Below are 24,412 nucleotides of genomic sequence, written 5' to 3'. Positions count from 1 at the left end.
GCAACTTTTCTCTCTATAGATGTTATATGCTCAATCCAGGAGAGTGTGGGGTCTAAGTGAAGTCCTAAATATTTGAAGCAGTTAGTTTCCTGAATTACAGACTGTCCCATTCTTGGGTCTGGATGCACGCCTATAGCTCTTCTAGATGAACGAAGCAGCATATATTTAGTTTTTGATAGGTTCAAGGAAAGAAGGTTTTCGTTGAAATACGTCGTTAGTGTTTTTAAATTCGATTCAATGTCGCGTACAATATCCAGGCAGTTGTTGTTCGGGTAGAACAACGCTGTGTCATCCGCGAAAAGACAAGGAGTCCCTTTTAACCCGAGTCTACCTAGGTCATTGATATACAATAAAAATAACAGTGGCCCAATATTACTGCCTTGGGGCACTCCTACTTCTATTGGTCTATAAGAGCTGCACGAGTCTCCAATAGATACGAATTGGTTCCTATACAACAGATAGCTACGAATAATATGATTTGCTAATCCCCTGATACCATAGCATTCTAACTTCTTAAGCAGGATTGAGTGATCCAGAGTATCGAATGCTTTTTTTAGGTCCAGAAAAAGGGCACCAACAATTCTTCTGATATCAATTTGACTAATGATGGAGTCAATTAGTTCGGTCATTGCAATTAAAGTGCTGCAGCCCTGTCTGAACCCATACTGGTAGTTGTAAATTATGTTGTGTTTATTCAAAAACTCGAGTAGTCGAGTGATGAGCAATTTCTCAAGAATTTTATTGAAAACGCACAATGTTGAAATTGGTCTATAGTTGCAAGGTTGGTTTGGATCACCAGCTTTGAAAATTGGAATTACTCGGGCTATTTTTAAACAGTCTGGGTACCTGCCGGTTTGAATTATTAAATTAAAAGCTTTGGTTAGGATGTTTGCAAAAGTGGTACAGTTACTCTTAAGAACACTAGCGGGGATCTTATCAGGACCACAACTGTTATTTTTTTCGAGGTCTTTAATCAAAAGGATCACTTCGTTTATGGTTGCAGGACGCAAGAAGATTGTTTCTTGGACGTGTTGTATATTTGTAATAGGATTTGAGTTGGGAATTACAAAATCCTGGTGAGATACAAAGAGAAATAATATATTTCGTAAATATTTTAATCTGATTACGCAAAGTCGGATTTTTGTTTTTTTTTTTTAATATTTTTCCACCTTTCGAATTCAGTTCATAGTACTTTTTTATTTGTTTTTTTGTTCATTTGTAAAACTTTTCATTGAAACATTCTTGAGCTTTGGATTTCCAAGAAAAATTTAATTGGTCTTATAACAACTGAAGAAAGGTAACTTTATAGCAGGCGGCCTGTTATAAATGAAATGGCTCGTATGTTGAGGTCCACTTTGATTTTTTAACGAAATTTTTCCAACGTAATTCTAAAAGTTTACAAAAAAAAAACCAAGTTGGAAACATTTGAAGAATCGTTATGCGTCTTCTTATCCGGTACAGTGCTCTTTTGGGTCGGTTCTGGAAGCTCTTGGCTGCCATTTGCTTACAATGTCTTTCTCTTGAAATCTATATGTGCAGTACAAACAAATTTCAAATAATGTTCGCCTGCTGCCTTGAAGGTGCCATCGTGTCGTCGAAGCGATACCGGAAACTGCGTCAGAACTTCATGAAGACTTTCAAAGCTAATCCAGGACTTTCGGGCATGGATGTGGAAAGTTTTCTTCAAGTATAGGGCTATCAAGCAATCGAACTGGACCTTAAAGCAAAACATTACTGCCAAAATCGCTAGTCTGAAAGATGTATGATCGGGATCTGAACAAATTCTGAATAAATTCATCTACAGGGATGATGAAACGTATGTCAAATTTGACTTTAAACAGCTTTCGGGACAGAAGTTTTATGTTGCCAAAGATCACAGAAGTAAAAAATTGTTGTTGCAGACAAGTTTGCTGGAAAAAGTGTATGATCTGGCAGTAAATATGCTGTTATGGCCGTAAGACTCCGATTCACATCACAACCAACAATATGAACCGAGTCATATATCAACGATTGTCTGAAAACCGTCAAGTGGTTAATTAAATCTTACCGGGGCCCTCCCAAGTCTTCGTCAGATTTGGCGAGTAGCATCTACAGTACGAAGGCGAAATAGCGATACCGGGATAATGACGTCAACGTTCTTGAGAATGGGATGAACTCCCTAAACTGCCCGGAATTCCACACAATCGAAGTATATAGGAAATGCACCCAATCCATACCTATAATTCTAAAAATATTTAGAATGGAAACATCGCTAAGGATGCTATTTCAAAGACCGCATACTAGAAAAAAGTAACCGGTGATGTTGATTTTATTTAAGACAGGTATCAAGCTCAAAGTTCAAATTCTCATTCGAGAGGAATAAAGACCACAAAAACCCACAATGTATCATTAAACTACAATAAATACATATAATTTTCTTCTAATAACGTTTTATGCTTAATCATACTTCCAATTGAAAGCGAAAGATTTCAAATTGGCTTTACTTTTGACAGGATGCATAAGTCAAATGATGCAAAAATATTTTTAAAAAATTTCCAGTCGGCTCACACAAAAACACAATTTTAATTAGTTATCTGGGATTAAAAAATCGTCAATTTTATAAACTTCAAAAAAAATCGTATTGCCAAAAACGTGAGGATTATTTTGTGCTGAATACCACGAGAAATTCGAGGAAATTGGAAATGTTTAATGTTAATTTATAAGCCTTATTAAAATAGTATGATAGTAAGATAAATACTTTGGTTGCTTTTTTTTGAGAAACCAGTTTGTTGATTCAGGAAATAAATGAAACAACATAAATTTCAATCACAGAATAAAATAACTATTTTACAATCGAATCTCTAGCAGAAATCTAACTGATAATGAAGGCATTACATAACTGAAAGTTTTTAAGCGGTTAGCCAACCCCCCCCCCCCCCCCCCTAATGGAAAAGGCTGCGCACGCCTATGGTTGTGTTGCTTGCCGCAGCACAGTGTGATAGTGTGGCAAAAAATGGCTGCCATTTTTTCAAAAGGAGCATTCACCTAGATCGATAGAGCTTTTCGAGCAACTCTTTTACATAATTTGAATTTTGATGATCTAATAACTCGACTGCTATTATTCTTTTAGCGTTTAGTAGAGGTTTTATATGAACAAACCTATGGCAAAGCCAAAAACATTTTTTCCTACGCATACTACTAAGTATTAAATTATTATAGACGCTTACGCAAAGTGTCTCGAATCTTAACCACATTACCGCACGATTCTGCTATGGTGAATAAAGTGCGGTTGCGGTGTAAAACATCCATCCGAACTGTGGTGAATACTATACACTTACTCCATAATACAAAACATGATATTTCCGAATTTGAGAACATAGTTTCTGTATATTAAAAAATGAATAAAATGTTGCTTAGAGCATTTAAATGAATTTAAAAAAGTACTTTTGTTTTTACTCTTTGGTGTCATTTATTGAACAAATTTACACATAGACGAAAACCTTCATCACGCGAGCATTACTCTATATCTTATCCTATTAGTACTTTTCAAATTGTCAAACATGCCTTTTATCAAATCCCTCTCACTTCACGATATTCGCATCCCATCATCAGTTAGAATATTTTCCGTGATCATACTGCCCGTTGGCAATCAGCACCGTGTTCAGCCCCACCCCACTATTAGAGCCATTGTGGTGAGGATGATGATGGTGATGGTGATGCAGCTGCTGTGAACCCAACATCGTAGAATGACTTCCCAAAGGGGAACCGGAATAACCGGTTACCACCTTGCTGCAGTCCATTCCCATCCCATTGGAGCTGCCATTGGTCGGCATTGTCACGACACCCGACACCGTACCATTGCCATTACCGGGAGCTGCTGATGATGGTGAGTGTGCTGAAGATACCGGTCCAACCGTTGATGACGGCGGAGGTGCCATCTGAGAGAGTGATGCCATTTTGAGACCTGTTGAACAGAAGAACATTGAAAATTAGTAGGTTAATCGATGTTTTTTTTTGGAAACAATTTGTCACAACTGTCGTCGGAGTCGCTACTCAGCAACTCGTAAATCATGTAGTCTTTAATCGATGCTAAAAAGTGATTTCGATTTGCTTCACACTTGTTTCTTATTCTCTCTTGTTGAGCACATTATTGTATCGTGCTGTATATCAAGTGGACTATTAAAGAAACCCGAGCTAAGAGCAGGAGAATGTGCCGTCGTTGTCGTCGATATAATACAGGGGGAGTTTCAATTCTAGCTGTGATAATCAGGTCAAAATCGAAACTTTTGCTGGTAGCAATATCTGTTCTACTAATATCCAGGCCAGTAGCGTGCGGTTGGCCGGGTTGGGCCCCGCCAAGAATGCTTTTGGGAGGGGGGGGAGGGTTGTCGACAAAATAATGAACTACTTTATAATATAATGGAAGTGGAATAAGTCATTGAATAAGTGCTATTTCCAGGTACACACTAAATCATTATTCCAAAGTCCACCTGAAAAAGAAAGCCAATGTAAACTACGACGTCACGACCTCCCGCTGTGTCCAAAAAAGGTGCGACAAAACCTATTTGAGGCCTTAGGTGTCATTTTAGAGTCAGTATTTCTTCCTAAGATATGTTCGCAATATTATTTTGAAACTTTGCAAATAAAAACTTTTTTTATTAGGCTAAAGTAGAGTACCCGAACAAAAAAAAATTAAAAAGAAAATAGTGAGTGGAGGTCTTCGGCAAAGTTGTAGAAAATTATGTTTCGTATAACTTCATTGAAGATACCATAGACATCAGACCTAATTTTCGAGGCAAAATTGTATTTAATAAATAGGACCTAAAATTAGTTTTTTTCGATTTTTCCAAGTTGAATCCTTAAATGATTAATTTAATATGTTCTACAAACTTGCAGGTATCACTAAAATACAACTTTTTGTTGAAGGAACCAATACTGTAAAATCAATATTTTGAATTCTAAAACTAATGTCCATGTAAATTTGCACTATTTGAAATATTTCTGTTTGCATAGGCATTTTGTGGCAGCCAAACTTTGGCTATTCCGATACTCCATCAATCCAAGAGTAAATTTAATATTACATAGGAATAGGATGTAATGCAACAAGACGGCGCCGGTGGTTGAGTGGTAAGCGTGACCGCCACTCATTCCAGTTGGCCTGGGTTCAATTCCAGCCGAGGTCATTGAGATTTTTCTGAGGTGAAAAAATCTGTTGTCACGTCTTCCTTCGGAAGGGAAGTAAAGCCGTTGATCCCCGGTCCATGAAGTTCCACAAGTTTTCTAGTTCCAGCCGTCAAGAAGCGCCAGCAAGTTGATGCAATATATTTTGATTTCGCTAAAGCATTCGACAAGGTACCGCACAACATTGCGGTTATGAAACTGCAGCGATTAGGATTTCCCCCGTGGGTAACCAGGTGGTTACAATCTTACCTTTCTGAACGATCCGCTTTTGCTAGAATCGGCACCACATGCTCAAGCGTATTTGAAACACCAACCGGTGTCCCTCAAGGAAGTCACTTAGGGCCACTTATCTTTATATTATTCATCAACGATCTCTGCACCCGCATCAAGTCTGGAAAACTACTCTACCCGATCAGAAACACATAACAGAAATATTTCAAAACTATATCTCGCATTGCTACTTGTTATAAATTTCTGTTATTTTAACTACTAACGAGACCTAATTTATAACACAATAGGTTACAAAAATTGAGTTCTATTATAATCTTGTTATTTCATTCTGATCGGGTACGCTGATGATCTGAAAATCTTTCGCTCCATTGCTTCGGGACTCGATTCAGCTGTGCTCCAAGAGGATATCAATATTAATTCATCAAAAGGGCTAATAAGATTTTTGTAAACAAACTTATTTCGCTCATTATTCCGCTGCCGAGTTGAATTTCATGAAAGATGGACATGAATCAACATATTTACCCTTGGTAGAATCAATTTCAAATGTATTCATTGTTGAAACTATAACAAATTAAGAGAAATCAGCAAAACAAAAGATTGTTTACAAATCTTATTAGCCCTATTCAAAAGTTGATATGGATATAGTCAATATTGAAGAGTGGTGCTCGCTGAATGGAATGCAGATCAACGTCGATAAATGTAAGCTTCGGGCGCTCGACAACTCTAAGGCGCTGTGAATATACCCTTCAAGCGTGTGTCATCGAGTGCGTGGAATCTATCCGTGACATGGGAGTGTTATTTGACAGAAAACTTCGCTTCGCCGACCACATCACAGCGACAACGGCTAAAGCTTTTGCAACATTGGGTTTCTTGAAACGAAACACTGCTGACTTCGAGGATTTCTACACTCTGAAATCTATATACTGCGTATTGGTCCGTAGCATTTTGGAGTACGCTGTACAAGTGTGGGCGCCGTACAAAGCCGTGCAAAACAATCGTTTGGAGCATGTTCAAAGAAGCTTTGTACGGTTTGCTTTAAGAAAACTGCCATGGAACGACCCTATCTGTCTGCCACCGTATAATAATAGATGTATACTGCTAGATTTGCCAACGCTGGAGTCACGTCGTACCTTCTTGCAAACAATGTTCATTTTTGATATGTTGTCGAGCAATAATGACTGTCCCGATATTCTTTCTAGGATTAATTTGTTTGTTCCTCCTCGTGTTATAAGAAACCGACCGCTTTTATGGATTCCTAGGCAGCGTACAGCATACGGCCAGAATAATCCGGTAGATAGATGTAGCCGCAAATTTAATGAAACTTCCGAAATCTTTGACTATCATATTACTAAATCTCGTCATAAGTTAGCGATTATAAACTTTTAACACTATAACAATAAGTCGTTTACACTTAATCTGTACGGTATCTGCCGAAGATCGAATAAATAAATATATGTATGTGTGTATGTGTGTGTGTCATTTAAACTCACACAATTTTCTCAGAGATGGCTGAACCGATTTACACAAACTTAATTTCATCTGAAAGGTATAACGCTCCTTTAAGCTGCTATTGAATTTTAGTTGATCCGACTTCCGGTTCCGGAGTTACGGGTTGAAGTGTACGGTCACACAGCAAATTCCCATATAAACTGGTACAACTATGATGTAAAACATATTAAAATGGGTTCAACATTACTCTAGTTTGCGGGTCTGGATCACTAATGATAAATCAAAACAGCTTTGACCACATTGGCAACCTATGACGGTTCATGATGCCTCCGGGGAACTCGCCAAGTACTAAGCAAATATCACACCTATTACCCAGCGAATTCTCTACCAATTTTTACAAACTTGATTTCAAATGAAAGATACAGTAATGCCATAGAGTGCTGCTGAATTTCATTCGGTTCTGACTCATGGTTCCGGAGTTACAGGTTGGATAGCAGGGTTATACTGGAATTTCCTATATAAATCGGTACAATCGTAACACCGCAGATGCTAAAAAGTATTGAAATGCTCATTCGATTACTTCGATTCACGCGTCTAGATCACTGATTGCCAGTCAAACATTCTTTGGTATTTTGTCTACTATCGATAAGTCCCGGATTCCGGGCATATTTCACAATTCAAGTCATGTCGGTTCTTCGGTGATGACTGAACCGATGTTCTCAAACCAAGTCTCAAATGAATGGCAATATTTGCGGTTGAGTATTGTGTCGCCACTCAGCACCCCCCTCCCCCCCCAACCCTTGCCCTCACACCTCGCTCCTTCATCACTCCTCTCTCTTTGGACAACCCTCACATCCGCATTTCCTTCATCCACCCCGTATACCGAAATAAGATGAAGGATTTCTGACGCATCCTCCACTCCCACTCTACTAAACCCCCACCCGCTCCACTTCCAAACCCATTCCACCAACATTTCAAAATATAATAACATGAAGATAACAGTGAACTCATGTTGATTAAGTTAATTAAATATTAGGGGAGCCCCGGGCTAGTTGGTGGTTGGGGTAAGTTGGTGGAATCCCTTTGTCTTCATTTCTGTTAGACATATAGCGCTGCCTCTCATCGTGTACCTCAAGTTATGTGAAACCCATTATTCAATGTATTTTTGTTAAAAAAAACATTTTGTTTATTGTGTTTTCGAGCATACCAAGTAATTTTTTTAAATTTTTAATACTTTGTGTTATTTAGGGTGATTTTAAATCTATTTTCCAATTGATTTTATTTTTAGATAGTGCGCAAAAAGAGCTTTCAGTATCCGTATAGATATGAAATCTATCCATGAATTAAAGTTATTTCTCAAATAGTTTTTTGTAAAATATGCGGTTGGAGTAAGTTGGGGGTGACGCACGCGGGGCAAGTTGGCGCTACTATTTACAGTGCAAATATAGTCATCAAATGTTTTTATTTTTGGAATTCACTCCAAAGTAAAATTTGTGTATATACTTTTGAATATGGAATACGCGTCAAAGTAAAATGCCGGGGTATTGAGACTGAAATATATTGGCAATTGTCGGTTAATGTACAATTTTATTGAAAAGACATTCAGCACGAATATGATTGAATCTCCATTTTCTGGCGTATTCATACATACCGCCAACTTACCCCGGGGCCGGGGAAATCCCGCCAATTTACCCCGGCCCTGGGGTAAGTTGGCGGTATTTTCGCGTCACACATTTTTGTCTATAAAAGCAAAGACAATGCAACAAACACTTTGATAAAATTCAGGGACGTTGGCTACAGCCGCATGTTCTATATTGCAAGATCTATCTACATCAAAGCGGTAAAAATAGAAACTGAAAACACCGCAAACTAGCCCCGGTCTCCCCTATACTTTTTTGTTTAAAGTGAATCTGCGTCTACTTTCGCAGTAGTCGTGGGATACGTGCTAAGTGAAATAAGAATATAATAGACATTTCCACAATTCTATTGAACAAAACCAGCTAATGAATCATAGTTTGGATAAATGAGAAAGGCGCAATTGCACCACTAGGCAGGGTCGCCAAAATTAAATCTGTATTTTTTACCTAAAAAATCTTTTCATCTGTATTTACTCTTCGAAAAATCTGTGTCAATATCTGTAGCGAACCCGTTGAGTCGTTTAACCTTTTGCTGGATTATCTATCGAAGATATTAATTCCTATTGTTTAAGTCAGTCAAGCAAGGACCTGATTATATGGAAAAATAATCTTCTTCTTCATTAAATGACATTTGTTGATATATAATGTTATATACATTAAGTTGACCAATGTAGCAGTCGTATTTTGAAACAAAAAATTGAGAATTAACAAACTCACAGAACTTTAAAATTAACGTTTCTGGAAGTTGACTTCAGCCAGGCGTTTGCTGAGTGCTAACCTGTGAGTATTCAAACCTTTAGATTTCAGACTCAGCGACCATTCTCAAAAGTGAAGATGTATTTTAATATAGAGGGCTAAAGCTGAAAGAGAGAGGAAGTATTGCGGACACTGAAAAAAAATATTTCTAAAAATAGTTTTTGTAACATCATTTCTCAAAAATCTGTATATCTGTAGATACATGTAAAAATCTGTATATCTGTACATACAGATTCTTGATCTAAAAATAGCCAAAAAATCTGTATAAACACAGATTATTCTGTATTTTTGGTAACCCTGCCACTAGGTGGTTTTTTGGTATAGAATTGCCAAATTTATGAATCTAAAAACGAACTATTCCAGAACGAGAATCCAATACAAAACTGTATCATTTTGGATACTCATATATGTCAGGGTCAGGATACGTAAATTTACACGATTTTGTATATGTGAATAGTATTCTTAAGGGGTTATATATGTTGAGATGCGCGAAATAAGGGAAAAGTTTGATTTTTTGTAAATTTATGTAGCTATATTTTTATGAAATATTTGTTATACGTCTAGCGTAGTACAACGTCAAATTCGCAAAATCCATTTGAGAACATGAAAAAAATTTAAAAATTGCCGAAGTTATAACAATTTTCGCAAAAGGCGTTTTTTTTCAAAGAGGTTTGCTATGACTACGATTCCAGTCCAACAGCTCAAGTGAAAGCATTAAACTATAAAAATTTCATTAGTATAGATACATGTGGCGTCCTTGAACGATTCGTTGAAAAAAAATTCTTTTTGTTGGAAACGGGAACGATTTTTCCAAAAAATCCACTATTTTCACCTGAAAAAAAATATTAAAAAAAATCATAACATTGATATGAAAATTTTGATGAAAAAATGGAATCGTTCAAGGACACGACAGTTAAATTACGAACAAGCCAAAAAAAAAGTTTTGAAATCGGTTGAAAACTTTTTCGGTAATCGTATTCACTGCGAAGACGTTTTTGGGAAAATATGATTTCGAAATAATCGTGTTTAAAGTTTCAAGTATATGCCACGCTTCCGTAAGGGAGCAAAATGAAAAACGCTATAACTTTGCGTCTACTGCTCCGATCTCTATAAAAATTTTAGATAACATTCTTAAGAGACTGAAATTTACGATAGGATAATTTTTTTTGATTTTTTGGCCGACCTCAACATATATAACCCCTTAAGAGAATGTATTCAAAAATAATCTTCTAGCATTCAAACGATGAATATTATTTTACGAAAAACATATCGTGTAACCCCTCGGTTTGAATCACATTTTTTCACCTTCTTGCAAGCTCGACCTTCTTCCAAAAGCCAACAACTACGAAGAAACGACAACTTGTTGCGCACACGACGTGTGGAATATGCTTCTTCCATCTCGAATTTAAATTTACGATCATCTTTCTTTCTTTCTTAAGCAAGAACGTTTAGGGCAGCACAGCAATATTAAGCGAAACTGTCAACGAGGCACATTCGACATCGATTAAGTTTCTGATGGTAGCCCTTTCTACACTTGAACCTATCGACGCATATAGGATTTCCGAACGCCAACAAAGAACCTCATTCTACGCGCAAAGAAAATCCAACACTCACCATTATCGATACTGTAGGGGCTAGAAGCGAACGAGTAATTGCCGTAGTCCAACATGCTCGAGCTCTGATTCTGCTGTCCGGGGGACGCCGGCGGTTGCGGGTCATGTAGGGACGTGTGGGTGATTTTTGAGTACTGGCTCAGTCCCTCCGACGGATAATGCCACGAGTCGGTGAACGGTTGTCCGTTGCTGTTCGGATACTCGTACGATGCGTACGGTTGTGAGATGTAGCTACTTTGCAGCTCTGGTACTGCTATGTCGTATCCGGTGCTTCCGGCGGGATAGAAGGCACTTCCACCGGTGTACGCTTTCAATTGCTGTTTTCGCCGAAAGCCCCGGGGTCGCCTTCGTAAGCTGCCTTCGTCCTCGAACATGTACTCGGCCGAGGAATCAATGGTCCAGTAGTGACCTTTGCCCGGTTTTCCGCATTCCTTCGGAAGCTTTTTGAAGCACTCGTTCAAGCTCAGGTTGTGTCGAACGGAGTTCTTCCAGCCGTTATACTCGCCGTTGAAGAAGTCGTATCTAGAAAAAAATGGATAGATTGATGGGAATGATTAAAAGGAAGGTATAACTAAAGATACCTATCAAATAAAAAAGGAATACGCACCCCTTTCTATTTGATTTGATTTGGCTTCCTTGAGGGCCATGCAAAAATGACGTAACATTTTGGGGGGGGGGGGGGGGGGGGGCGGAGGGTATACCAAATTGTAGTGTGACAAGGACCAGAAGCTGTGCGACGTAGCATTAAGTTTAATTTTTTTTGACGAGCTTATAAACTCATTCATTAGTAGAGAAAACAATTTAATGTTCCTCCATTCCTAAGAAAAATTAATGTAAATTGACACAAGTTACTTTCCACGCGTTTTTTCGTGTGGTAAGTTTTTCGATTTGGGTAATTGCTAGCTAAAAAACGAAAAGATTATTTGAATGCGGATTAAACTTTCTACATTAGTCAGCAAATCTTTCTAACTAGTAGACTTCGTTTGTATACTGAATTAAATTTCCTCTTCGCTTTCGGAATCAACCAAACAAAATTTAGTAATTAAGTTGAACGTATGCTTCTTAGAATCATTGGCAGCTACAAGATTGTGAACTAAGAGAACTTCTCTTCATGCTCCATGGCATGTAAAACTCAAAACAAAGCCATCAATATTACATTTTCATACCTACTTTTGAGTAGGGCTAATAAGATCTGTTTAGCTAACAAACTTTTGTTTTCCTGATTTCTCTTAATTTGTTATAATTTCAGCACAGAAAATATTTGAAATTGTTTCTACCAAGGATAAAGATGTTGATTCATGTGTATCTTTCATGAAATTCAACTTGGCAGCGGAGTAATGAGCGAAATAAGCTTGTTTACAAAAATCTCATTAGCCATTTTGAAGAATTAATATTGATTTGTCATGAAATGAACTTCAATTTTTACGCAATTTGCTGTTAAAAAGAAAATGTAGATAAAAGTCGTTTAAAATTTGTATTTACAGGAATTGTAAAAATATTGAATTTTTTTAATTCCTGGCCGCGTTAAAGGGGGGAGGTAGAAATGCTACGTTAGAAGGTTGGCGTTTTGTGACAAAATGCTATGAGGGAGAGGGAGGGGTTGAAAATCGTCGAAAAAACTACACGGGGCAGCTCTATGGGTTGCACGAACTGTAGACGTAAGACTATATTACTTAATGTAAAATATTTATTTTCTTAGTAGATTTAGAGTAATAATAAATCAAATATATTTCTTACGTATAGTTTAAGTACAACCAAACAACATCGAATGCTACATATTGAACCAAACCTTCTTGGTTATCAGATCATTGCATTTGTAGTAGGTGATCGAATTCGATTAAACTTATTTGAGAAGATCTGAAGAAAGAAGACAGAAAACTGTGACCGAACTAATATCTGGAACTAAATATTTATAGCACATTTATCAGCCTTTAAAAATTGTAAAAACTTCTCGATTGTGTGTGGTAAAAAAACCGGACCGATGAAGAAAAATCAAATTTTTGATAATATAATCACATTTCATGTATAGACCAAGCTTTCTAGTTATATTTTGCCATTATTGTAACTTTCCTAAAGTACGCATGCAAATGTAGCGAATGCAGTAGTCTTAGTCATATATCGAAAATATACACATACAAGAATCGAAAACAATTTTATATATGGACTTAGATGCGTTTTTGCAACGGTTTTTCGAGTGGCAGTATATTCATTCATAAATAGGCATTGTAGTATGTACCTATTAGCAGAATCAAAATAGGATAGGCTGAGTGGAAATGAATCACTTGAAGTGGAAATGAATTAATCGAACGTAAATAATAAACTTTCGTTGGGCTTTACATCGATCCGCGTAAATTTGTTCCTAAGAAAGTTTTCGTCTTTGCGCATCGAAATCACAGATTGCTATCGTGCAGTTTACGCATGCAACCGCTAACAAACAGGGATGCCACATTGAAATCTGTGTTTCGGTCAAAAATATGTTTTGCCTTTCTCAATAGAAAGGTATTGCAATTGCTCTGAAAACCGACTTTTAATGGAGGCCCGCAGGGCCGAGTGACATATACCATTCGATTCAGTTCGTCGAGTTCGGCAAATGTCTGTGCGTGTGTATGTATGTTTGTATGTATGTATGTGTACACGTGCGTCTGTGTGTGTGTGTATGTGACCAAAAATGTCACTCATTTTTCTCAGAGATGGCTGAACCGATTTTGACAAACTTAGTCTCAAATGAAAGATACAACGTTCCCATAGACTGCTATTGAATTTCTGATGGATCCGACTTCCGGTTCCGGAATTACAGGGTGGTGAGCACGATCGCGCAGAAAATGTCGATTTTAATAAATTCTGCAATGAATGTATAAAGGTGAACATTTTTCCAAAATATGACCACATCTACTTCGATTTGTAGTATTAGGTCACTAACATCCATTCAAAGTATATTTGGCCACATTGGCCACCATAATCGGTTCCGGAAGCCCCGGCGAAAGTATCTAAATTCAGAGTTACTACCGCATGGTCTATGGTAGAACAGAAGGGATGGGAGAAGAATGATCGCATGGTCGTTCTAGGCGAGGATTTGTGAAGAATTTTTTGTCGGCGTCGGCGGTAAAACATGATGATGAGTTATGTTCCACCATAGACCATGCGGTAGACTTGGGTGCAACGCCCAACTCCTACTTAGCAGAAGGCAAAGAATTCTTCACATTTCCTTTCGATCATGTCCATATGAGCCTGCCTAGTCCTAGTTTTCCGTTCTAAGTTTATAACTGATTCGCTCTAGAATACCTATCCGGCTTTCAATTTCATTGCTTTCGTTTCTCTTAGTCTCAAATTTGCCGAAAATAGCCAACAAAATCGATACAGTAGAACCTTGCGGCAATTAAAACATAGTAACAAATTTGAGCCAAGTAGGCCAACAATTAAATTTGTATAGGACAAACCATCAGAATATGTAGAAAAAATACATGGTTATCGATTTCACCACCAGGTGACATTATACACGCAAGGTGATCTGAGGATTTGCAAAAAAAACAAAATCCCAGACACCCTAAGGTAGAGTTACTAGTGATTAAAATGAAAAGCAGCATATCACAGTGAAGTGTTTCAAAAATTTTCAAGAAGAGACTTATTGTAATGGGTTTTAAAAGATAAGAGGACATTTCCATATCAACTTTTGAATAGGGCTTATAAGATTTGTAAACAAACTTTTGTTTTACTGATTTCTCTTAATTTGTTATCATTTCAACACAGAAAACATGTGGAACTGATTGTACCAAGGGTAAATATGTTGATTCATATGTATTTTTCATGAAATGCAACTCGGTAACGGAATAATGAGCGAAATAAGTTTGTTTACAAAAATCTCATTAGCCCTTTTGAAGAATTACTATTGATTTGGAGGCTAAAAATAAAAGATATAGCATGTCGTTTCTCTTAATAGCAGTTGCACAATGGAGCAGTAACTTGATAGATTCAACAAGTGGTAATTTGACCTTCATTGTTGCATCACGTTGCTTGAGGATAAAGAGTGCTTTGTACAAAGGGGAATACTCAGTAGGGCGAGTTTACGGTCCACCATTTGAATGTTGTCTTCACCCGAAAAAAGTCTTTGTATTCCGTGATGAGTAAACAATGCGCGAAATTTCCCATTTCTTGATTATTTTTAAAAGTATGGTTTTCACATGTTATCCGAACTCTTTAACCCTTTATAAGGCAGTGGCAACTATATGGCCACCTTTTCGTTTCATTCATAACGCAGAAATATGAAGTGAGAAGTGTTCCAATCTTATGAAATCTACTTGTTAGCAGTCTGGCAACTCTTCTTATTACTTTTTATTGAGATACAGTGAATGGGATGCATCTTCAGGATAGCGAAAAACTTTACGGACATTTATTGTCTCAAAGCGCTATACTTCTCTTTGTCGCGGTTAATCCTGGAGTACTGCTACGAGTTTGGAGCCCAAACTATAACAACGGTGTTGAGAGAATCGAATCCGTGCAACGACGCTTTTTACGTTTTGCGCTTCGTAGGTTGCCGTGGAGAGATCCCGTCCGTCTGCCAAGTTACGAAAGCCGGTGCCAGCTGATTAATTTGGAACCCCTGCTTCTTCGAAGGAATACAGCAAGGGCTTAGTCTTGGAGTAAATTAACATAAATGTCGCACCTCGAACAACGCGTAACAACCTCATGCTCCGATTGCCATTTTGACGCACTAATTATAGCATGCACGGAGCCATTACTGGCCTACAAAGGATCTTCAACCGAGTCGCATCAGCTTTCGACTTTAATTTGTCTCCCCAACTCTACGTCTACGATTTTACAGAACCTTCAAAGGATCCGCTAATTTCGGCTGATTCCTTCATTGTTGTTTTTTTATGTATTATTATTATTTTTATCAAAATTTTTAACGATTTGACTGTTAGCAATAAGTTTTGCATTGACTGAATATTTTGCACCGTCACTTGAAAGTCAAACTCATATTCACTGCTACAATATTCATTCATCGCAATGCTGTTCATACTTCGATTGAAAACAAAAAGCGCTTCGCTCCCTTTCAGCAAACTTAAATTCATCTTGAAATGAACATCTTGCTCTATTCAATGGTAAAGCTTTGATTCTCAAAGCTCGTTTTTGCAAACGGTAGCACAATGCCTCATCTTTTTAAAAAAAAACCTTCCGTTTTGCTGTTCTTTTTTTGAATGCAGTTCGCATTAACACCCGTCGCGTAATCGCAGTAACCACTGCCTGTCAAAAGAAAACAGCACAAAAGAGAGCGTAGGAAAACAAAACAAAACGTTTGCTCTACCTATGAAGGAATTTCTAAAAAATCCGACGGCGGAATTGCAGAAAAAACGCTTGCTGGCAGAACTCTGAAGTGATGGACATTTACGGGATGTATTTTTATTTTGTAAGTATGATATTGATTTGTGATTTGTACTTTCTGTTTTTCAGATTAAAAGCTGGTTGAAAATGGATTAATAACAATTTATCAATAATTCAAGCATATGTGTAAATGAACGTATGAGATCAGTTAAACGTAAGTTAAACACCTCTGTCATAATAATAAGAAATTTTCCACACAATTTCAGGTAGTCCTTTCGAAAGCCAAATGGAAACCAGTCTGAAAAACCACCAGGAAATTTATTTGAATCGATACTTAGAGGATTATTTCATTACGGATAATGTTGTGTTCCACTATTCGGGTTACCACAAATAAATAGCAGCTCTTTGAGAGTATTGTTTTATATCTTTTTCCTTTTTTAGATTTGGATGTTCCTTAGTCACGGTAGCTCTTTTCGCTTTCCGAATTAATCAGTGGTGTTATTTTGAGCAATAGAGTGGATTAAGGATTATGTTTAATTGAGCAAGGCAACTTTGATGATTATTGACCTTTCACCGAACTAAAGGCATTTTTGTTTTTAATGTGCACTACACTGGTGTAGTCGGTGCTACACTCATACAAACTTGGGTGTACGTGTAATGAGTCTTTCTTTGCACTACACTGTGTAGCACCAGGTGAAAACGAAAATGCTATAAGAGCGTAAGCGTGGTATGCGTTTTTACTTCTGTGCCACATAGTGTACAGTGAATAATAGCTTTGTTCCAGTACCAGGAGAAACTGGAAGTATTCCGCAAGAAAACTGGTAGAAAACCGTTCCTGTATTCTATTCTTCTCTTTTTTCTTCTGGTAGTAAACCGGAACAAAAGGAGCAACTATTTTTTGCTCCGGAGCAACTTCCGTGTACTGGAACAAACATAATGTGATGAATTGAAAGGATTAAATATACTGAAATATTTCATAGCATTTATTTTTATTAAAAGAGTATCCAAACACATTTAATTCATTGATTTGTGCGTATTGATTAAATAATAGTAAACTATTATTTACAACTTACGAACTATTACTTTGAATATTACTCGTTAAATATATGTACATGTGCTCATAACAGTCCGTTTATGACGACGACTTGTTTATAGATGACATGACGGTATCGAATAGACCTTTGTTAAGCTTTATGGGGCCATGCATAAATGACGTAGCATTTTGGGGGGTAGGGGGGGGTATACTAAATTTGTGACGAAGTGTGACGAGGGGGAGGGTAGGGTCAGAAGTTGCGCGACGTAGCGTTAAGATTTTTTTTACGGGAATTAAAACCCATTGATTAGAAAAAAAACAATTTGATGGATGATGGGAATGGAGGACCCAAGAGAAATAAATTTAAATTCACACAAGGTACTTTTCATGAAATTTTTAATGTAGTAAGTTTACGTGTATGCGGATTTAACCTGCTACATTAGTTAGCTAATCTTGCTATCTAGTAGACTTAGTTTGTTAGCTGAATTAAGTTTTCTCTTCGGATTCAACCAAACAAAATTTAGTAATTTTATCGAATGTATGCTTCTTAGAATCATGGGCAGCTGCAGCATCGTGAACTTTGAGATCTTTTGTTCATGTTCCATGACATATAAAACTCAAAACAAAATTATTAACGCTATATTTGTCATGAAATGGGTTTATTTTGTTCGCAATTTGCTTTTATAATCAAAATGTTAATAAAAGCCGTCAAAAATTTTGTAAATACATGTATTTAAAAAAATTGTAAAACATTAATTTTTTTTTTCATTCCCCGGTCGTGTTGGAAAGGTGGGGGGGGGGTTGTCAGAAATGCTACGTTATTTACAAGGGGGAGGTTAGAGTTTTGTGACAAAATGCTACGAGGGAGGAGGGAGGGGTCGAAAAACGCCGAAAAAATGCTACGTCATTTGTGTACGGCCCCTATGAGCAGAATATTTGCAAGGTTTTCTTCACCGATTCCAGAACGGCGGTCAGTCATGATCAAAGGCAATGCACTAAACGCTCTCTCCACTGATATTTGATTAGAGGGTGTTGCTAAAACAACACAAGCCACCGCGTGTAGTTCAGGATGTGTTGAGCTTTTGTCCATCCAATGCTTCCATGTATTGTAGCTGTGATTCTGCCTAGGCTCTGCCTCAAGAGCTTTAAGTTGCTGTGGAAATAGTGAACCACCGGCTTCATCCACATTCGTGACACATTCACCGAACATCGATGTAATGAACGAATCGAAATCATCTTCTTTCACTGACGTTGATGCGTTCGAGATAGCTAATTGAGCAGAGTTTTGATATGAGCAAATCCGGTTATACGTCTCAATCACGTAGCCCTACGTATAGATGATTAAAACAAGTTTTTAACATATGAGAAAAAATTAAATGAAATTGTTTGCGATTTATATCGTTTCTGAAACTCGTATATAACGATGCGAATATCGCAGTGGGATAAAGTCAATCCAATTTAGGATAATTTTTATTTATTTTTAGAAAACAATCAATATATTGGAGAATAGAAACGACTTTATCACTTTATCTGCTGTTTAATACTGTTTTGTAAGGTTTGCCTATATATTTAAAATTTACACCGGTAGTAGGAATTCCGAAAAATTTCGACGGTTGTCCATTGCATGAATTAAAAATATATGTCCATAATTATTTAAGTCGTTTTGATTGTTTACCTGTATTTGCTCCTTTTCCTCCAGACTGAATATTTTTGATCCCATATAATTTAATCTGGGATCCAAATAAAGCGCCGTTTTAAAAGCTCTAGAAAGGCGTAAATTTTGCAAACGGTTGTTTAATGCTTGTGTTAATGGTGCTGAAAATGGGTTTGCGAGCTTAGACACTTCCATTACAGCCATAAGCCATTTCAGGTAGAAATCCGGTAGCGACACATGTTCCGATTGCATGCTTACGGTGCAGCAGTACAGTGGCTTGAACGCTTGCTCGAAATTTTTTATGAAGGTCCGTATCACCAAGCTCTGAAATGCATAATCGCTGTTAATAAAATCTCACCTAGTTCTCACCTGGATAAGATCTCGCCTAGTTCTGGGAACTGCTGTGCCAACTGCTTGAAAAAATGTTCTTGTTGTAAGAAACTGAGCATCATTTTATAAATTCCACCCCACCGAGTTTGGCCCCAAACTGGTGGATATGATGCATTCGCCATTACAAAGTTTGGTTTGTATTTTATCTGTTTGCACTTTTTGGCGATTTCTGTGACTAGTTTCACGGAGGCATTCGATTTGTCCACCACATCTAATATAGCCAACTGTAGTGTATGAACAGCACAACTTACCAGGTTCAAATTTTCTTGAAGCTCACTACTCAATGTTGCTGTGAACTCATGTAGTTTCTTGTCGTCTTCGTCAGTGTCATTGCGTTCATCTGATTCGATGGCTAGAACTTCTACTTCTTGTTTTAGCTGTCGTACAGCTGCGACCATGTTGGCCCCGTTATCACACGTTTCTGAGAATATTTGATCAATATTAACCCCAAAGCTTTGCACTACCTCTAAAATTTTCATTTTTAAATATTTCGCTGTCTGACGTTCCTGGACCTCAAGCATTTCTGAAATAATAACTTCTATTTTGTATTTCCTTCTTTTGCTTGGTTTTTGTTGTTACTCACCCAAAGTTCGAATCACTACGATATTATTTATGGCATATTGAATATTTATGCCCAATATGTGCCGGTTTTGGCGAGAACCTGAATCGACATTCAAACTGATGAGCCGCCCTTTCATCTCCGCACTTATTTCCTCTCGCACCTTTTGAGCCACGTTTTTGAGGCAGGCTATCATGTTGACCGTATTGACAGTTACACCAATAGCTGACGCCAGAGGATCAATGAGTTGCTTGAAACCTTCCCATTGAAAACATCTCATAGGAAGATTGTGGAAAGTTTATAGTTTGAGTAATGAGTCCATCAGTAATTGCTTGTCGATAGCCACCAACCGTTTAGAGACAACTCTTTGCTTCTTTGTGGGTACCTCATGTTCCTTGATTAAGCCATTTTTCGTTGCAAGCTCAGGATGTCGAGTTCGGAAATGACGGATAAAGTTACCTATGTCGATTTTCTCCTGTGTGTACTGACAGCCACTTGCCGGATCTATGGAACATGACGCTTTGGTATCTTGCCGACGGATGAAACCAAACGCGATTTCGGCCAGAGTTGTTTTGTTATCGACTCGTTTTTTCCCTTTTTTCTCTTTCTTTCCAACGGCCGAAGACGTTGTTGCTTGTTCGATAGTGCTGTGAACTTCCATTTTTTTCGGATTAACAATAAATCTTCGTAATATTCAATAAAACGGATCGTGCCTTGCAAAATTATGACCTGACTGAAACTGAATATAAGTCGAATGAAGATATTCACTGAAGATTTTCAATATGATCCGAACATGAATACGAACGCGGCGAATGAATGAATGAATAATAGAAAGTGTGAATATGAAAGCTTTCCATCACCGCGTCAAAACAGTGCGCGTTCATTCGGCAGTTGAACATAATCATAAAAGCACATGAATGACAACCCTTTTATATTCATTATTCATTATTTAAGCTCGAATATTATTGACTCTGGCATTAAGACATCATTGGGGCTTTGAAATACCTCATGGTATATATATATATATATATATATATATATATATATATATATATATATATATATATATATATATATATATATATATATATATATATATATATATATATATATATATATATATATATATATATATATATATATATATATATATATATATATATATATATATATATATATATATATATATATATATATATATATATATATATATATATATATATATATATATATATATATATATATATATATATATATATATATATATATATATATATATATATATATATATATATATATATATATATATATATATATATATATATATATATATATATATATATATATATATATATATATATATATATATATATATATATATATATATATATATATATATATATATATATATATATATATATATGACAAATACAAATACAATACAATACAATACAAATACAATAATATCCGGGAGCATATGCCGCACCCTGAGATTGGGATATTATGACGCAGAGGTATTGCGTCATAAAGTCCCAGATTATATGACGCACTGATAGTTTCGGATATTTTGACGCATATGTACTGCGTCATAACGTCCGAGGTCATAAGTTCCCAAAAGGGAACTGGAACATTGGAGTCCGTCGCAGAATCCAAAAATGCGTGTGTGCCATAAAGTTCTGGACGTGCATACGTTTTCGGATGCTATAACGCACTCGTTGTGCGTCATAATGGCCGGGACGTTATGACGCATTAATGTTTTCGGATTTCATGTCGCAATGAACGTCTTGGACACTGTAACGCACACATAGTGTCGGATATTAAGGCGCACAGGTACTGCGTCATAACGTCCGAGGTCATAACGTACCACAACAGTCGGTGTAATAATACCCGGGACATTATGGCGTAGAAGAGTGTGCCATAAGATCCGAAAGCAAGAATGCGTCAATAGAACCGAAACCACTCTTGTGTCTCAACGTCCGAAACTAACCCTGCGTCATAATGTCCGGGATCTTACGACGCAGTCATAATACCCGAAACTATAATCGCGTCACAGTGGCCATATAACCAACTGCGACATAAAATCTGAAAGCGACTGCCTGTCATAACATCCAGAATATTGTGACGCACAAGGGGCGCATCATAAGAACCGAAAACAAATGTGCATTATAAAGTCTGGGAATTGATGACGCACACCCGTTTTAGGATATTATGACGCAACCTGGTGCTTTATATTATCCCAGACATTATGGCACATCCTTCTTTGGGATTTTATGACCTGGGACGTTATGGTGCAGTTTTTATGCGTCATAATGTCCAAAACTAGAGGTGCGTTATTGTATCCTGGACGATTTGACACAGATCCTCTGCGTCATAACATCCGAATATCATGTGCGTTATATAATCCCAGTTATTAGGACGCAGTGCGGATTTCGGATGCTGTGACATTAGAACGATTGTGAACTTTATGTTGTACATTTATTTTCGGACCTTATGACGCCCCCTCGTGCGTCACAATGTCTCGGACGTTACGACGCACATTATTTTGGGACGATATTACTAGGGACATTATGACACAGTTATGCGTCACAATATCCGAAACAACAAGTGAGTCACAGTGTCCAATATATCGACGGCAACATAAGATCGGAAATCGAATGTACGTCATAACGTATGGCATTATATCCCGGACACAAGGGGTGCATCATGAGATCCGACAATGAATGTGCGTCATGACGTTCGGGACATTATGACGCACATCGGATGCTATGACGCAGCGAGATGCGTCATAATGTCTCAGACGTTAAGACGCCCCACCCTTCGGACGTTATGACACGGTGCCCTCTAAATTCCTCAATTCTATTCCAATTCGGATCACTCATTTCTATTCGATTTCTTGCAATAGAAATGAATTCGTATTATGGCCTAAATAATAGTTGATAGTCTCGCCCAAAACAGGATGTAAATAATGCACTTGGTTTAATTAATTGTTGTTGCCAACAAAAATTTTTTTTTTGGCTTACACATTGTTCAAAAAAAAGCGCTCCGAAGCAACATTCGCTCCTAGCACACGCACACGAAAACTGGGAACCGAAATATTTTGTGAGACAGAACAGAGCTACATGACAGCCATGAAAAGGATATAAAGGGGACGGTGGGGAGTTGTGAACATAGTTTTGTTTTCGTGGCATAACTCCCATAAACAATGGTCGATTTGCAATATTGGAACTGATATCAGTCAAGGACTCCTTAATATATTCACAGTTTGAAGCAGTTTAAAATAATCAATATCTTGTTTGAGATATGGCAGATTGCGTGAAATCGGCATTTTTTAGTTTGGTGGGTAGTTATGAACCACCACAAAAAGTAGGAGGAATAAATTTTGAAATAGTTCTAAATTAAAGATGAGTTAGATAAGTGATCTGATTCGCTATGGATAGGTGACAATTGATTCACGCCAAACCACCTGAATTCGCGGTTGCGGCACGCGGCAATAAAAATCGTGGTATAATCTTGTTCTTCAGATAAAATTGCTAATGAGGAAGAGACGTCATGACAATAAAACATTTAACAGTAGTTACCACATTTTTATCATTCATAGTTTAGCGGTGTTCACAACTCCCCATGGTTCACAACTCCTCACCGTCCCCTACGCTTTTCGTAATATTACCATAGCTGAGAAACAGCTGGAGGTCCGAATTGGCCAGCGGCCCGAATTGCCGCACTTCCCCCTAATCACGTTAAGCTAAGAAAAAAGAACAAACAATTTTGCGTCGGTAAATACGAAAACTATGTTCATTTTCTTCTAGTTTTCGAGATTCTTTGGAAAAACATGCTTTGGATACTCTTTGTTAATCAGTTATTTGTTAATATCTCGTATAAACATCTGATCGGCGTAGCAAACATATAGTTCAAAAGGTAATGATTTGAGCTTTCCAAAAAATTTCCAATATATTTAGATCGAATATAAATTTATTTAGGTTACAAGCAACCAAAGTTCATGAAGTATAATCACAACATTTTTTTAAAAAATGATTTCTTATTGAGACTTTGTTCGCTTTTAACCTTGAATATATATATATATATATATATATATATATATATATATATATATATATATATATATATATATATATATATATATATATATATATATATATATATATATATATATATATATATATATATATATATATATATATATATATATATATATATATATATATATATATATATATATATATATATATATATATATATATATATATATATATATATATATATATATATATATATATATATATATATATATATATATATATAATATATATATATATATATATATATATATATATATATATATATATATATATATATATATATATATATATATATATATATATATATATATATATATATATATATATATATATATATATATATATATATATATATATATATATATATATATATATATATATATATATATATATATATATATATATATATATATATATATATATATATAATTTTGTTTAATTTTCACCGAGAAAAGTCAACAAGTCCATGAAATAAATATGTTGCGGAGACCATAAAATCATAGAAAATACTTGT

At 36.4% G+C, this 24,412-nt stretch overlaps 1 protein-coding gene and 1 long non-coding RNA gene across 2 annotated transcripts in view; one reads left to right on the top strand and one right to left on the bottom strand.

Moving 5' to 3' along the window:
* Positions 1–3,452: 3,452 nt before the first annotated feature.
* The window catches only part of LOC131693464 (mediator of RNA polymerase II transcription subunit 24), a 207,415-nt gene continuing 186,455 nt past the window's right edge, over positions 3,453–24,412 (bottom strand). Inside the window, exons 9-10 of the mRNA XM_058981299.1 lie at positions 10,848–11,368; positions 3,453–3,943 (exon numbers count right to left, since the gene is read on the bottom strand). Of these exons, the coding sequence (XP_058837282.1) occupies positions 3,588–3,943; positions 10,848–11,368 (877 nt within the window). The 3' untranslated portion in view covers positions 3,453–3,587. The remainder of the gene's footprint in view (positions 3,944–10,847; positions 11,369–24,412) is intronic.
* On the top strand, positions 16,121–17,120 carry LOC131693467 (uncharacterized). Its single transcript, XR_009306258.1, has 3 exons — positions 16,121–16,250; positions 16,432–16,545; positions 16,607–17,120. It is a non-coding gene; the product is annotated as an uncharacterized LOC131693467 (long non-coding RNA).

This window comes from Topomyia yanbarensis, chromosome 3 (assembly GCF_030247195.1).
Source record: "Topomyia yanbarensis strain Yona2022 chromosome 3, ASM3024719v1, whole genome shotgun sequence".
NCBI lineage: Eukaryota > Metazoa > Arthropoda > Insecta > Diptera > Culicidae > Topomyia > Topomyia yanbarensis.
This window is presented reverse-complemented; position numbering and strand designations above follow the sequence as displayed.